This window comes from Psittacula echo (genome assembly GCF_963264785.1).
Source record: "Psittacula echo genome assembly, chromosome: 24".
NCBI classification, from domain to species: domain Eukaryota; kingdom Metazoa; phylum Chordata; class Aves; order Psittaciformes; family Psittacidae; genus Psittacula; species Psittacula echo.
In genome coordinates, this window is record NC_137759.1 from 1,369,057 (window position 1) to 1,385,264 (window position 16,208).

Here is a 16,208-nt window from a genome sequence, read left to right on the forward strand (position 1 = left end):
TGCTGGAGAACCGGCTCTTTGTGTGAAGCGGAACTGGAGCGAGTGCGCGGGACGCTGCTGGGACCAGCGTCAGGGAGGGGTTGTTCATTCCTGCGCCTGGCTTGGAACCATCTCTGGCCAGATCCGCTTGGGAATCGGTTTCTTAGAAGCTCACACAATGTCCCTTCCGATCTGAGAGCCCTTTCGAGGAGAGGGGAGGCGTGTTCACACCCTGCTTGTTGGGGAACTTGTAACGGGAGCAGCGTGCCCACTGTACAGGATGGATACTTCAGCCTTGCTCTAGAGTGGAACTTGTACCAAGCTTGCAGAACTGCACTGCCGAGTGTTGCACAGGAACGAGGAGCAAGTGTCAGTGTAACTAACGTGAATCCCTGACCTGATGTGCTTTTATTGGCTCTTGAGGCAGCCTGGAATGCTGCTCCTGGTTACCCAGGACATACACGGGATTACACTAGTGCAGGACTGAAGCCTTCCCTGGGTGGCAGCTCAGGAAACCCTGGGTCTGCCGTTCCCAGCTCAAACGAGCACCCATGACACCAGCGGCTGCAGCACTCCCTGGTCCTTGGCTGTTCAGCTGTGGGAGTCCCGGCCTGGTGATCCCACCTAAAGCTTTCATTTAAAGCTAACCCTCACCCCTAAGGCCCAGGCAGGGCAGCCCGAGCAGAGGGAGGGTCTCGCAGGAGAACATGGCCCCGTGCATGTACTAACCCCTGATAACTCAGCGGCTGAGGGTCTCTCTTACACATCTGGATTAGAATAGTTTCAGAGGAGGAAAAAGCAACATGCACATGACAAAGAAGAAGTCTAGGATTTATTGTCCAACATTCCCAGTATTTATTATCCAACATTCCCAGTATTTATTATCCAACATTCCGGAACAAAGACACTCTCCTTAAAGTGCTTTTTTTTAATGTTTTGTGAGCAACTTGTACATGGGCTGCTCCCTGTGTCCTTTTCAGACTAGTGCTGGGTTTGCTTGGAAAGGAAAACAAACATTCACACTCGAGAGCCTTTTAGTAGGGAAAATATCCCTGGGAATCATCCACACGAGACTGACTCAATTCCAGCTACAGCAAGCAGCTTCGCAGCACATCCACGGTGTGCCGAGAGCTCGTGTTTACAGCAGCTCGGGCTCTGTTCACACTCGCTGTCTACGCCACGGCCGTGCCGGCAGGGTTTGGAGCGTGTAAGACAGCTGCTGTGGGAGGAGAGATATTGGGTGATGCCGCAGTGGTACGTTACTTACAGTTCCTCATAGGGGCTACAGGAGCCATAGTGGGGCAGCTGAGCAGGGGCCGAAAGCAAGCCTGGCTGGACACATCTTGACATCAGGGCTTAGTCTTGCTGAACTCGGAATGTTTCATAGTCTTCTGGGATGGTGTCTGAGGAGGAGGAGATCGAAGCAAATACAGATTAGAAGTAGAACCAGGAGTGAAAAATGGACTCGGGTGCTGTGGGCCCTCCCGCTGAGGCGTAGGGATGGGTTACCCCAGAGCAAACGAGTGTCCTGAAAGTAAAATGGCAGAAATCCCTGTATTTGCTCTTTGAAACTCACCATTGCAGCGGTAACGCAGGTTTGACCAAATGATGTTCTCTTGGGAGAAGCAGAAGACTCCCAGGCGGCCTCCTCGCATGGTTGTGTCAAGGACAACTCCAGTGTCTGCTACTACTTCAGGTCCTTCATAGAAACGAGCTCTAGGAGAGAACAAGCATGTGTAGGACACTAACATGAGACTGAGGCACCCACATACAGACTGTTCCTCAAGCAGACGCTTCCTCCTCTTTCCCTCCACACTGCACTGGAGATGCAGCTTCTGTGTGTTAAAGTGCTCGTCAGGCGTGCAGAGGCAGTTGTAAACCCGCACCTGATGTATCCGACCTGGGGCCGGTGTTGCAGGAACCAGCGGTAGGAGGTCTTGTCCTTCCAGCCGGAGTTGCGAGGGTCCTTCCACAGCAGCTTGACCTGGTCTGTGGTGTCTCCCGTGTGCCACAGGGAATTGCGGAGATACTCCCCTGGGCCTGTCTTAGACTTCACTGCCTGAGACCGAGAAGAGACTGGTAAGAGGTGGGGATAAAGAACTGATTGACTGCGTGTGTCCCGGCAGCACGGCTAAGAAAAAGGCCACAAATCCACTAGGGAATTCTTTATCAATGGCTGCTTTACCTTCAGTTGAATTCCAGGTTCTGCCACTGCTCGGAAGGGGTTTGCCTGCCAGTATGTCTGTTCCATCTGCTTCCACATGACCACATAAAAGCTGGAACTGTCCTGGTAGCCAAATATGAAACCAGCATAATCATCATCTGTGGCAGTGTTGACATGGAATGTGCCCTCAAAGTCCACTCCATTGAATGCCGTGTAACCTGGAATTGGTGAGGAAACAAAAGATTCTGTGTTCTAAGACAAAACGGAGATCCATTTGATTCCAGATCCGGTGGGAGAGGTGGATTTTGCTAAGCTGAAGCTTTTGCTACTGCAGGAAGTATTGCCCCAGGAGGTGGATGGAGCCTTAGGTACTTGTAAAGCTGCACTAGGAGCAGGCAGTTACTGAGCAGTAACTTTCCCGCTAGGACAAAAGGAAGAGCCTCACCTACGGCCAGGCCAGGATCACTGTTCATGGTCTGGACAATTTCCATGCCCTGAAAAAGAGGAATGTTGACTCATGAGAACAGTTTCAAATGCACCAGCTTGACCCTGGTTCAGTGCTCAGAGGAAAGATACCCCCGGGGTGAGGCTCCAGGACTAGGATGTGAAGCCTGCAGAGTCTTCTAAGGAAAACTGCACCCAGTTTGGTACAGGCCTGTCCCCCCCGCCAGCCTGTTCTGGAGCAGTGCCTACCTGGTTGAGGACAATCCAGTTGGGGTCAATCTGAGCATCACCCTCAGGGTCCAATACAACCGTCTGGAAAGCCCTGAAGTCTGTTAGGGTCACCTCTGCGTTCTCTGGGCACACATCAATCCTGTCAATCACCATGTCCCTGTCGAAGTCATCTTCACAGAGGTTTCCCACACCATCACCTGAGAGCACGAGAGAAGAAAAGGAGTAACAAGCGTTCATTAATCTCTCCTACCCCTTACACCCAAGTTTTACTCCAATAGCTGTTGGACAGTGCAGTTTAAGGTAGCCATGTGCAAGGTTAAGAGGAGTTCAGAGCACTGCTACACTTTAAGTCAGTTGCAAAGAAACCCCGAGGCTTCTCTTGCTTGCAGAGACGCTGTGAGCAGAAGAGACACCTCAAATTGTTGTCACTTCTGGAAGAGAACTTGTGCCAGATATGATCCTGATGTCAGGGTTTTGGGAGATCTGAAAATGAGATAGGACTGTCCCAAGTCACTCCTGAGATCTTAATTCCTGGCTATCTCTAGAGACCAAACTGGTAGGCATTAGCCACCAGAACAGAAGGGCCCAAGCAGGGCTTAGGTGCATCCATTTCCCCTTACCATCTGAGTCTTCTTGGCCAGGGTTAGGGACAAGCCGACAGTTGTCAGGGCCTGGAGGTTTCTCATCTGGAATCCCGTCATCATCATCATCATCATCACATTCATCTCCCAGCCCATCATTGTCTGTGTCCACCTGGGAGCTGTTGGGCACTGATGGGCAGTTATCTCGTGAGTCTTGGTGGCCATCTCCATCGCTGGTGGAGAAAATCACAGGTAAAGCTCATCCATTTTAAAAGAAGCAGGTAACACCTTCCTAGGAGCTGGGGTCCTCAACAAGAACAGCACAAGTTGGTGAGTTCGGCCTTTTAGCTACACTAACAACAGAGCAGAAATGTCCCTGCTGGAGTGTCCGAACAGGTCTGGCGCTGGTAGGTAATGGCCAGCATGGGCCATGCTTGCCCTGACACGTTCTTTTGAGGTGTGAAGAGAACTCCACCTCCCTTAACCTCTTTTTCTCAGATAAGGCCAAGCCAGGCTGACAGGGAATTGCCTTTTTCTCCCTCCATCCCCAAGTTTTCATGCAACCCCAGTATAACCTTTGCAGCAAGCTCTCACCTGTCCTGGTTGGTGTCGCAGACGTCTCCCACCAGATCATGGTCGGTATCTTTCTAGTAAAATAAAGCAATAATAAGTGAAACTTTCTATAGATCAAGAGGTGGATTAGGTAATAAAGAGACCAAAGAGAGGGGTCAGCTCAGTGCCACGGCTGTTCTGATTGAAAACAGAGCTGACAACAGTGGGAGAGTTCCTGCTGCAGGATTTCCATGTGGCCCTGATGGATTCAAGCAGTGCTGTTTCTAACCACAGATAAAGAGGGTAAGAAGAGAGGAGGCCAGAGTGCAGCGTTTCCTCTCTGACTTCCTCTTCCACACACCAGGACATTTGACCTCGAGGGGCTGCACTTTGGTACTGTGGGATTTGCAAGTGATGCTCGGTGAGTTCCCAGGTTTGTGCACCTCAGGCAGGTGATGCCAGCACCGTCACAGGACTGCAGAATGGGGAGTACTGCCTTACCTGGTCTGGGTTACTGACTGTGGGGCAGCTGTCACACATGTCTCCTACTCCATCACCATCGGTGTCTTTCTGATCAGGGTTAGGAACTCTTTCGCAGTTGTCCATGGGGTTTTTGATCCCTGTAAAACAAGCAAAGTGGACCCATCAAGGCAAGAGGCCTGTCAGGCTCTATGCAGCAAGATCTCTTTTGGATGCAAGAGATGGCAAAAATTGAGGACAGCTGAAGTCATGTAATAAAGCAACTGTTTTACACAATTTCAGTTACATCCTGGCAGCTCTGGAGGATGAAGAGATGGGCAGCAACTGATCTTAAAACACTCCAGCCTGCATCATGCTGGATGTCTGAGCATGCTGCTGCACATGGACCTGAGAGGAAATGTCCCAAACTGTGTTCCTTAGAGGAAGCTAAAGAACTGAAGAATGTGGCTCAAAACCAGCATCACATCTGTACAGGAGTGAGGGGCCAAGAGGATGAAGTTGAAGCTGTCTGTGGTCCCCTAGACCATGACAGAGGCTTTCCCTCTAAAGCACGTCTGTGTAATTGGAAAATAAGTTAAGGTTAATCTTGGCCATTTGACCTGGAAGGTTGAGACAGGGCCTTTTGAAGGACAGGAACAATCTAATTGCAACTTGAATGACTTCACTTCTCACTTCTCTGCATCTACCTACTACAGCAGCAAATCATGCCAGCAGGATGCAGCCAGACCCAAACAGTGCTAGATGCAGAAATACTCTGCAAATAAGAATGTGTGCCTCAGGCCAGGGCAGTTGTGATTTCTGGCTTTTGAAAGCAGGCTTTGTGCAAATACAGCAGCATCAGTACACACACTGCTTCTAAAGTCATTTAATGTTTTTTCAGCCCAGAAGACAGCCCTGATACAAACTGCCTTGAGCTGGTAGCTGCCAACAACCTGGCTATTCCCGCACTTCTTCTTACATTTAAATTACATCACCAAGTAGTGCCCTTGTCTGGCCTGAGATCATCTTTCTTGCCCAAGTCTTGCCTAAGTTTGATATGATTGTGCACGATGAGAGTGCTAATAAAAAGTTGTTAGCACCATCCTGATGAGAGATAGTTAAACCCTGTGAGAGCTGAACTGTGAAGGATGTTGGCTTGACTTGACAGCTAAAAAACTGAGCTATGCTTCATCCTACCGGAAGTTAGTTCTGCTCCTGTAGATCTCAAGCCTCTGAAGGCTGGCACTTGCCCTGAGGCTTTCTAGCTGTGTGCTGCACAGCTTTCTGGGCCTTAGATCAGTACATATGCACCTCTCTGAGGATGCTCTCCTGCTGTTCTTACCATCTCCATCCATGTCATCATCACACTCATCTCCCTTCCCATCACCATCAATGTCCTTCTGATCGTTGTTCTTCACTTGGCGACAGTTGTCACAGGCGTCACCGAAGTTGTCCTTGTCCATGTTGCGCTGGTCTGCGTTGCGCGTGTACACACAGTTGTCCTGCGGGAGACAGGGATGGGCTGAAGGGGAACGTGTGGCTCTGAGCATGCTCCTAAGGAGTCACACAGACACTTGGCCAAGTGAGAGAGAGAGAGAGAAGTGAAGGCAATGGCTATGCAAGAGCTTTGGGTACACTTAGGTATGGCAGAGTCTAAGCATTAGGATTCAAACCTCAGCATTTAATATCCCATCTCCATCGGCATCATCATCACAAGCATCTCCAATTCCATCCCTGTCAGCATCCTCTTGGCCAGAGTTGGGGACAGTCATGCAGTTATCCTGCAAGGAAAGCAACAAAGGGCTTGTTAGGAATCCGAGTTCTGAAGGATGAGCAGGGTCTCACATCAGAATGGCCCAGTTCTGGTCAGGCATTCCTCTGGTGTCCTGTTATCAGCTACACAAGACAATTGCATCGTACCTTGCGGCACTTTTTGTCTGAGCAGCGTTGCTTCTCATCAGGGACTCCATCAATGTCTGTGTCCTTCCCGCACACGTAGCCATTCCCTGCCCACCCCACGAGGCACTGGAAGACAGCACATGAACAAAATGAGGCTGGCAGCAAGTCCCCTGACGGCCATATGTCTCCAAAATGGAAGGCTTCGCATGAGAACCAGCAGGCAACATTGCAAATCTACGTACACAGTGCTCTACGGGAAAAATATTGTCTGGAATAAGCATTTATGCTGTAAACAGCACTTTACATAGCTCAGATACAAGCTCTCAGCTTGTGCCCGAGATTACAAAGACAGATGCAGCAGCATCTTGGCTCCTGCAGGTTGCTGCAGGGTGCCTCTCCCTGCTCAGCTGTGTGTAATGTTCCATGACTGACAAACCTGCAGCACTTCAGGCAAAGACAAAAAGCAAAGCCTCAAACACACAAGAGTGGACCTGAGGTGCCAGGAGCAGTCCACGTCTCCAGGGAGCACTGGAAGCGACACTGCAGCAGCTCAGGTGTTACAGGAGAGCAGGTCAGTGTCGGGAAGGCTCTCCAGGAGAGGGCAGTGGCAGACCCAGCAGAGCAAGCACAGTGCAAGGGAAGGCGGAATGAGCAGACGCTGCTCGCAGGGAGGTTTGAATCTCACCGCGCAGGAGAGGGACCCGTCACGCTCCACGATGCATTCTGCTTTCTCGTGGCACGGGCTGATCTCTCCATTAGGGCAGCGTCTCACTGACTGGCTCTTGCAGCCGCTCACTTGGTCCCCAACAAAGCCAGGCTTACAAGCCCCGCACTTGTAGGATCCCTGCAAGGAAGAGCAATAAGGAGTTAACAACCACATGAGGCCTGGCAAGCCTTTGCTTTCTCGGCAGCTGATTTCCACAGCTAACAGAGGCCCCAGAGCCTGGGGAAGAGACCCACATGAGGCTTTCACTTTCGGTAGTACTGACCCGTGTGTTGATGCAGATGGAGTTGGGGACACAGTTCCTGGCAGCGCCTGTCTCACATTCATTGATGTCAGTACAAACCTGCCCAGGAAGAACAAAACAGACTTCATTCTTGAGCAGATCCCCCATCAGATTACAGAATTAGCGCCTCACTAGATGCAGAAGCAAAGCCTCTGACACGCCTTACTAGGACCCACAGCTCTAAGTTTTCCTCCAAACTGGAGGCAGATCCCAGCAATATTCCTGACCCCAGGGGAGCTGCTCACCCTCTACAGTCACCAGAGATTTTAGCCTGGCAAAACAGCTTAGCTCTGAGCTGAGCTGGCAGAGTATCTCCTTACTGTAAAAGGATAGAAGCGGGTCAAAGGAACAAGGTCAAAGGCTGCATCCTGTGACCAGCTAGCAGCTCTCTAAATAACACAAGCCACATGCCGTTCCTGCTTATAAACCATAAGGTTTTGTTGTTGTTTTTACTTTTGCCTGTCTATAGTTGTTGGGGAAGCAGAGGGGGAGTAGCTGCATGAGCTCTTTGTGTCCTAGCATGAAGGATTCCCCGGGCTGGCTTCACAGTCCCAGAGGTGTCAGAGACATAACATTCTGTCCAGCATAGATTGAGCAGAAGTAAGGTCTTGGAGTGGAGGTTGCTTCACTGCTGATGTGCCAGGATAGCCTTGTCAGGTCTCTCCTCTCACTGCATCAGTCTTTCTACCAACACAATGCAGCCACCTTGCATGTCCCTCCCATTTCTTTGAAGGCTCCAAGACTTTTGAATTACAGTTACAGAGGGGAAAGAGTTAATGACTTCTGAGGGAGACAGAAACGTTTCTGGACCTTACCTGTTTGTTGGCTCTTGCATAGGCTAGTCCAACCCCTTCGACCATCTGGCCGGTGAAGCCAGGAGGGCAGGGATCACAGCGGAAGCCAGGGCTGGTGTTAATGCACTGGACCTTTGGGAAGCAGGGGTTTGCATTGCACTGCGAACAAGAGAGGTGGTGCAGAGCTGTGAGGCAGGCCCATAGCTCTCCCTCAGAGCCAGCTGTGAAGCCAGCTCTCAAAACAGGCCTCGCTGGCTGAGAGCCACCTATTGTACTTTTATTTAAACCAAAAATGCATAGAAGTTCCTGGCTTTCCTTGCAAGAGGAAAATGCAGCTTCCCCAGCTCTGTTGTTCCCCCAAGTTCCAGTAATGTGCAGACAAGTAAAACAAATCAACTTTCAGGACTAATTCTTCTTTGGTGACATCAATTGCCCAGGCAAAGGGCTGGCTTCACTTCACACTTTCCTTCCTGGCAGTCTCTGAATCCAGAGAACTGGATAATTTCTTACACTGGTTTTGACAGACAAGAACAGTTGTTTGTTTACTACCCTGGGAAGCAACTGTCTTCCAAAATTGCTATTAATGCTTCATTTTCTCCAACACTTTGTTATTTTCACTGAATTCTTGTGCTCTGTACTGGTAGACACATTAACAGAGTGGTTCCCACGGTTTTGTGACAGACAGATTATCATCACTCTCATTGACCCGTTTCAGCAGGTTTTAAACCGAAACACTATAAAGGTGATAGAGTTTTGCCAGACACTTGCAATTGCTTGGTGGCCTAATCAGAGAGTGTAGGATTGGGATTTGGGAACCACAAAACTAAGGAGTCTTATGTACACACAAAATTAACGGTTGAGTGAAGCTCTGCACAGACATGGAGAGAAAACTTGATGGAATGTCACACTTCCTAAAAAAACAAACAGTATCTGCCCAGCAAGGTTTGATTTAAAGGCAGAAGTACAGCATTAAGAGTAGTGTGGTAAGATTTATTGTAGAAAGGACTATTTGGGAAGCGTTTGATTCTATTCCACACATAATAAATCTTATCTCTAACAACTCATCAGCCATTAGCTCAAAAGATCGTAAGACCAAAAGGGACTGTTCCAGGCTTCCAAACTCACCCTCCTGTGTGGTACAAACCAAAAGATTTATTTTGTTGGAGTCTATGTATCTTTTAGAAAGAAATCCCTAGCTGGATATAAACCCACCATGGAACAGAGCTCAAGGGAGGGTGAGATACAGACTTCCTTCCCATGAAATGATATTTCTGTTGAACTGCAGCTCCAAGGGGATTTGCAAAACTTTTCTTTATAAACCACAAACCAAACCTGCAGCGCTCCAAGCCAAGTGAGTCAGGTTTATACCCTCCAGCCTGTCCCACTTGGGGTTTTTACCTCATTGATGTCTGTGCAGTGGGTGCCATTGCCTGAATAACCCAGGGGACAGGGTCCGCAGCGGAAGCCAGTGCCAGTCTCGGTGCAGGCCACGCCAGGGAAGCAGGAGTTTGGAAGGCATCTGTTAAACTGTGTCACGGTGATGACAGGGCCTGTGGCCTCGGTGTGCATGCCTGAAGGACAAGAGGAATGTTAGAACAGAGCTGTCACCACCAGGGACTAGCATCAGGTGGTCCCACTGTCCCAGAAGGGATCAGTGTGCTTCACACACAGGACAATTCTTCACATCCTTTCTAAGGTCGAGCAGTTGTAGCTGTTTTGTAAATGGAAAAAAATGAAGCCAGAAGCAGCAGTTTGACAAATTCCTGAGTCAGAGCAGACAAAAAATAAGAAACCCCAGAAGCCTTAGCTCCAGCCCAAATCTCTTGTTGTTGGTGTAATGCCCTTGCTTTGGGCTGCATCAAAAGGAGCGTGACCAGCAGGTCGAAGGAGGTGATCCTGCCCCTCTACTCTGCTCTCGTGAGACCTCACTTGGAGCATTGTGTGCAGTTCTGGTGTCCTCCACATAAAAAGGACATGGAACTGTTGGAACAAGTCCAGAGGAGGCCACGAGGATGAACAGGGACTGGAGCACCTCCTGTATGAAGAGTTGGGGACTGGAGCACCTCCCGTTTCTCAAGTTCAGGCTGTTCAGCCTGGAGAAGAGAAGGCTGCGTGGAGACCTCAGAGCAGCCTTCCAGTATCTGAAGGGGGCCTATAAGGATGCTGGGGAGGGACTCTTCATTAGGGACTGGACAAGTGTAGTGACAGGACAAGGCGTAATGGGTTAAAACTTAAACAGGGGAAGTTTAGATTGGATCTAAGGAAGAAGTTCTTTACTGTAAGGGTGGTGAGGCACTGGAATGGGTTGCCCAGGGAGGTTGTGAATGCTCCATCCCTGGCGGTGTTCAAGGTCAGGTTGGACAGAGCCTCGGGTGACATGGTTTAGTGTGAGGAGTCCCTGCCCATGGCAGGGGGGTTGGAACTGGATGATCTTAAGGTCCTTTCCAACCCTAACCATTCTATGATTCTATGATTTCACAGAGATCAGTTCTATCTTTGGTTCCTTCATAACTACTCCTCACTGGTGCTATGGACTCAGGCACCTGCCTAAAGCAGAACCCACACAGGCTTAATTCTGGGAAGCACTGTGGAGGGCTGTCAGCCAAAGTCTCTGCTGTAGAAGCAGGCATGTTAAACAGGTCAGCTTGGTCTGTAGCAGGAAAATACTCACATCAGGCTCAATAAGGCTTTGTGCCATTCTGTTATGCATAACATGCTACCTGTTGTCTCCACAAGGCAAGAAACCTCCCTTCATCCTGGCAGATGGGAAATCAATCTGTTATTCAGCCATTTATCACTTCTGGGCTGGAATACAGCAATATGGTCCATCTAAGCATGACATACTGTGCTTGATGGGAAGGAAATTCTAACCCATATAAATGTTCCTGCAGTCCTATTCCGAAGCACTGTGAACAAATCCAGCCTGTGCCACACTGCTCACACCAGCTTCCCTTAAAGTTTGAGGCCAAATGCCAGGTTTTTGTCTCTATCCTCATGACCTGCCCCACAGCACTAGGGGAGTTGCAGAATCAGTCTGTATGGGACACAGAACTTCACTGAAGGCCAGTTCAGGACTGTGAATAAGCCTTCCAGAATTGTCACAAGTCTCCCATAGCCACTACTCCAAGTAGTAGTGCTACTCCAAGTAGGCTATGACACAAGCAGAACACTTTTTGCTCCCACTTTCTCCAGCTTAAAAGCCTAACATGAAAAACCTGAAACAGAACAAAAGCCAACACTCTACCACTGCCAGCAGCAAAATCTTCACTAAACCCAAGGCTTCTTCTCTTCATGTTTCTCTTTCTGAGCAATAATGTGAAGCACACGACTGCTGGGAGTCACGTTGTTCAATGCATGACTAAAAGAGGCTCAAATTTTACAGTAAGGAGTACAGGAGTAGAACACATATAAAGCAGACTAGCAAGTGGGGAAGGCAGAAATCAAGTAACTCTGACAGTTCAGGACAGTTTTATGAGCAAATTATTAAAACAATTGCTGTGGATGAATGCAGTTCTGTACTGCAGGCCCCAGGAACTTTGGCTAATCTCTATTCCAGCAGAAGGACAGTCTCTCCAAATACAGACATGGTTCCTGCTGCACCCTTTGAGTGTAGTGGCAAATAACAGAGCATCTCCAAGAAGTATGCTTTCTGCAAGCCAGATATACTGGAAGTAAGTTCCAGTTTACAAATAAAACCCTACAACATTTACTGGGGAGCAGAGGACAAGATCTATATGGGAAAAAAATATGACCCTTTTTCCTGAACTCTGTGTAAACAACCTCTGCTTGGATGGTGGCAGCACTAGGATGGAAGGAATAGCAAAGCAGTACCTCTTGGGGGTGATGTTCTCTTCCACTTGCAGCTCAGGAGTAGCCAGCTGTATCCCACAGGATACCCAGTGTGCATTCCCAGGCAATTCAAACATGCGCCATGGGTTGGGTTATGAGGAGATGTGGTTGGGCAACTTTCTGCACAGCATGTAGCTACCCTGAGAAGTCCAGCGTGGTGTGTCACAAACCCACCAATAAAGCTGATTTCAGAAACAGTGCAAGTAAGCAAATGCTGGGGGGTTGCTGGAAGGAAAGATTCAGCTTTTTAAGGCTACTTCTGCTCAGGAAAGCGGTAATAGCTTCAGCTGCCATGGAACATGAGAGCAGCATGGAACACTGGTCCATGTGTGTAGAATGTTGTGGGGGGAAAAAAGCATCACTAATATTGAGTGTTACCCTTTGATACTCAGGTAATTGTGAAACAAGCCATTTCCTTTGGGGACACAGTCACAGGTAGCTTTTTAGTACTTGTTTGCACACAAAGCTATGAAGGACTGAGGAGATAGTTGAACATAGGACTCAGCTCACTAACTCACCGCAGGCATCACACTCCATGACTGTATTCTTCAGGAATGTTATCTCCTTAATCTAGAAGAAAACAAGAACCATCACTTAGCCAAGGGGTGAGTTTTGCTCCCACACAAACTCGTAAGCCCCACTGCTAAACCCAGGGTGTCTCTGAGACTGCACAGCTACTGACAAAGTAACCCTGGGTACCCAAAGTCTATGTTGTAGACTTTCTGGAACCTGAGGTGGCTCATGCTCCCTGCTGCAAGGGACTCCCTGCTGCAGTGTTTCTCCAGGCTAACTTGGTAATACTACTCTATCACAGATGAAGGAGACACTTGACTTGAATACACACAAACAAGTGTCATAGAGGAAGAGAAATCTACTTTATTTGGGTCTTCTACTGTAAAAGATGCTGAACTAGAGTCCAAGAGAGGTCTGCTTGATCTGCAGCCCAGACTGTGTAAGGAAAGCTCAGAGGGAGGCTCCCATGAGCCATCTTTGCAGATATCTGAATAATCTCTGACATTGGTTTTGCCATTCTTTGTCCCTAATGCCCTTGCCATGAGGATGTTTATAATCTGTTCATGAAAGCTCCTCCCTCCAGGCTTCCTCACCTGGGATACGGAGAGGCAGAAGTAAGCATGTCAGTCCCAAGCTAATGTTTATAGATGCTCCAGCATCTCAGAGAGCAATTCCAACAGACTTTACTCCTGCAAAGCCTCACTGACTGTCTGCAACCAATGCTCAGGACCAACCTTTCACACCCTGTGGACATTATTTCACTCTGACAAAAGCCCATGTCTCTGCCAACTCTCAGCTGTAAGAGCAACTTTCATCCTACGCTAGATGCTCTCTTCCCTCCAACATGGCCTGGGGTCCTGTATTTTGAATAGTTGATGAAGAGAGAGATCTAACCCAAATCTCCAGAACATCTCCCATTAGAAGAGGGTGACAGAGCAGAGTGGGGGATTCGGAGCACTACTAATGAGTATCAGTGGCTCATTTGTGTCAAAAATACTTCAGCCTTTGGCTCAGGAGAGTAGATCTGACCTTTCATTGTCAGGCCTCTTGCCATCCTCATTGCCAACACCCCAAAATGCTGAATCAAGGAAAAGTAAGCTATAGAAAATCCTTGCACAGATTAAGCAATGATGAACTGCCCCCTTGGCTTTTCAGCTGTATTTGCAAATTTTGCTTGTGAAGCTTTCTTGAAAGCACTGTTGGGAAAAGCCATGGATGAAAAAGAACCCAAGTAGGTGGCAGAGTGAGAGAAAGAACAAACAGAAAACCTGTATGGGGAGGAGGGCTGAGCTGGAAGGGAACACTGGAAATCATTGCTCGAGGCTGCCAGGAACCATGTCTGACCTGGTTCCTAGTAAACACTGGCTATTTATGCAGCAGCCTGAGATGTGAGGGGAGCTCGACGCAACAGATGGTTTTGCAGATCAGAGGCCGCCCAGTTTGCACTGGCACAGGGACGTGTCTGCCATTCCAGTCCTCTGGCAAGCAGAGGCTGCTGCCCTCAGCTCCCACAGTGGGGAAACGGAGAATGGAACCTTTTTCTATGCTTAAAAGGGAGTTGACCAGGCAAACCACCATCCCCTCGCTAAAATGGGAAAAGATCTAAGCACCCAAGAAGTTCCAAATTCCCTAAGAAACTACCAGAGCCAGAAAAGCTTAGGATTAAAACAACAAGAGGAAAGAGTGAATACAGTGCTTGTTTAGACTCCATATGACTTCCCTTTCCAGGACCCTAATAGATGGCTGAAAGCTCTCTTCCATCTTCCAAGTTTGGACTCTAACTGATTTCATGAGCCCACAAAACCAAGGAAAAAGTGACTTGCTTTTCCAGTTAAATACATACCCACTGTGTGTGCGTGGCTTTGGGGTTTTTTTTGAGTTCTTTCTGTTCTCAGCAGACAGGGTTCTAAGCAGCAGAATTTGGAATTCACATGAATCCACTTTATCTCAGTTACTGATCTGATTGTGAGACCACCTCTTAATTCCGGTTTGCAGTGCAATAATTCTATTGCTCATTTCACTTCACACAAGAAGCAGCCCCCCCAGCTGCAGAACTCAGCACGTAAGGCAGAGGATTCAGAGATCTCTCTGAACATGAGGGATCAGGTCCCTTTCTCACCTACCTGCTGTTTCAGCAAGTCTCGAACTTCCATTAGCACACGGTTAGTTTCTCTCATCTCTTCCAGCATTTCTGGCCCAACTTCACCTCCTAAAAATACCACAGTGGTTGGGAAAAACACAGAAGAGCCCTTAGCAGCCCAAATCAACGGTATTATTAACTTCAGCTTAAGATACAAGATATCATTACGATATGAGGAGATACAGACTCCTCCATACCAGTCTCTGGCAGTTCCCAACTAGAAGCTTGTTGGAATTAACAGAGACCTGCACACAGGGTAGAGTTTGCTCTGGATGGGGCAAACAGTGATAATCAGCCATTCCTGGCAGGTAGGAAACAGCTACCCCTCAGCAAACAGCTTGGCCTGGCGGCCTGGCAGCCTGGCAGTTGTGGTAGCTGCTTATCTGGCACGGGCTCTGCAGTTCACACATAGAAAGGCTTTGCTGCCAAAAGCAGCAGATTAATAATTCAGTGCTGTGGAAGCTGCTATGAAGGGCACCACTGAAGTAAGGCTCTTTGCTGAGTCTATCCCAAACGTGCTGCCAAGCACTGAACGTGGAAAACCAGCACGTCAGCCCTTGCCTCTCCTGTTCTCAAGGGACAGACTTTTCCTTCCTGGAGACAGGCTCTTTTTGGGTAGCGGCAGTTTCAAATTGCTCAGTAGTGGGTTTGGGACATAGAGGATCCATCTGCTCATCCAACACTGCAAAATCCTGTTTAAGCTATGCTGAACAGGATAGAAATCATTTTACAAGGTCATTTAGGGCAGATTAACATGACTTTTCTCTCCCATCTGCTAGATTCTACACTTGCCCAGTCCTTTGGGACATGCTCAGTATCTAGTCCATACTCTCTCTTCGCTCAAGAGGAATGAATGGAAGCAGCTCATTGCTTCTAAAACTATGTCAGTTTTAAGAAAACTTGAACCATTTGAAACCAAGTGGACACAAAGGTCAACTCTGCTATTCCCTCTGCTATCACAAGAAAGCACAACCTCATTTTGGCTTTTCTAGATGAACGAATCCTTTAACAGAAGTCACACCTTGCCTACAGCATAAGCAAACCATTAAGAGACAAACAGCAGCATCTTCCACTGCATGTTCAGGGGAAAATCAGCTGGATTTGGGGGCTGCCTCCTTCAGCATGAGGAGTTTGCCAGTGCCACAGGCAGGGTGTGAGCCCGTGTTTAGCACAACAACTCTGGCATTCTCTGTGACAAACAAGCCTGGAAGCCTCACGGGTCTACCCCACAAAGAACCAAGAGGATTCTGTATTTGCAACCTCTCCAATACAGTTTGGTTTGGGAACTAAATTTAAAGTACCACAAATGTGACATTCTAAGACAGAAGGACTGAATTCAAGTCATGTTTCTTATTTTATTGAAAACAAGGAGCTTGCCCATCATTTCTAACTCCAGAGGTTTTGAATAAGCTCTGCAGGAAGCCTGCAGGCAGCTGCCGTTATTCCTGGGCAGAATTTTCCATCCCTTGTAGCAAGATGTAATTTAAAAGAAAAGTTTGGGTTTTTTTTAATATCCAAATTCACAATAATGATTCAACTGCCCAGGAGCAAATCCCAAAGGAAATCTAGGCACTTGCAGATATTCCCATTGTTATG

General features: G+C 48.3%; 1 protein-coding gene across 9 annotated transcripts in view; it reads right to left on the bottom strand.

Annotated features, from left to right (window-relative positions):
• Window positions 1–832: 832 nt before the first annotated feature.
• COMP (cartilage oligomeric matrix protein) overlaps window positions 833–16,208 on the bottom strand; it is a 36,787-nt gene continuing 21,411 nt past the window's right edge. For all 9 annotated transcript variants that reach the window (XM_080634307.1, XM_080634311.1, XM_080634306.1 and 6 more), the window contains 18 exons: window positions 14,596–14,681; window positions 12,478–12,529; window positions 9,509–9,681; window positions 8,132–8,269; window positions 7,299–7,376; window positions 6,995–7,153; window positions 6,331–6,435; window positions 6,084–6,191; window positions 5,753–5,912; window positions 4,453–4,571; window positions 3,994–4,046; window positions 3,439–3,632; window positions 2,837–3,015; window positions 2,589–2,637; window positions 2,165–2,361; window positions 1,866–2,038; window positions 1,556–1,695; window positions 833–1,382 (listed from right to left, as the gene is read on the bottom strand). In XM_080634307.1, coding sequence (XP_080490433.1) covers window positions 1,336–1,382; window positions 1,556–1,695; window positions 1,866–2,038; window positions 2,165–2,361; window positions 2,589–2,637; window positions 2,837–3,015; window positions 3,439–3,632; window positions 3,994–4,046; window positions 4,453–4,571; window positions 5,753–5,912; window positions 6,084–6,191; window positions 6,331–6,435; window positions 6,995–7,153; window positions 7,299–7,376; window positions 8,132–8,269; window positions 9,509–9,681; window positions 12,478–12,529; window positions 14,596–14,681 — 2,210 coding nt within the window. In that variant the 3' untranslated portion in view covers window positions 833–1,335. The remainder of the gene's footprint in view (window positions 1,383–1,555; window positions 1,696–1,865; window positions 2,039–2,164; window positions 2,362–2,588; window positions 2,638–2,836; window positions 3,016–3,438; window positions 3,633–3,993; window positions 4,047–4,452; window positions 4,572–5,752; window positions 5,913–6,083; window positions 6,192–6,330; window positions 6,436–6,994; window positions 7,154–7,298; window positions 7,377–8,131; window positions 8,270–9,508; window positions 9,682–12,477; window positions 12,530–14,595; window positions 14,682–16,208) is intronic.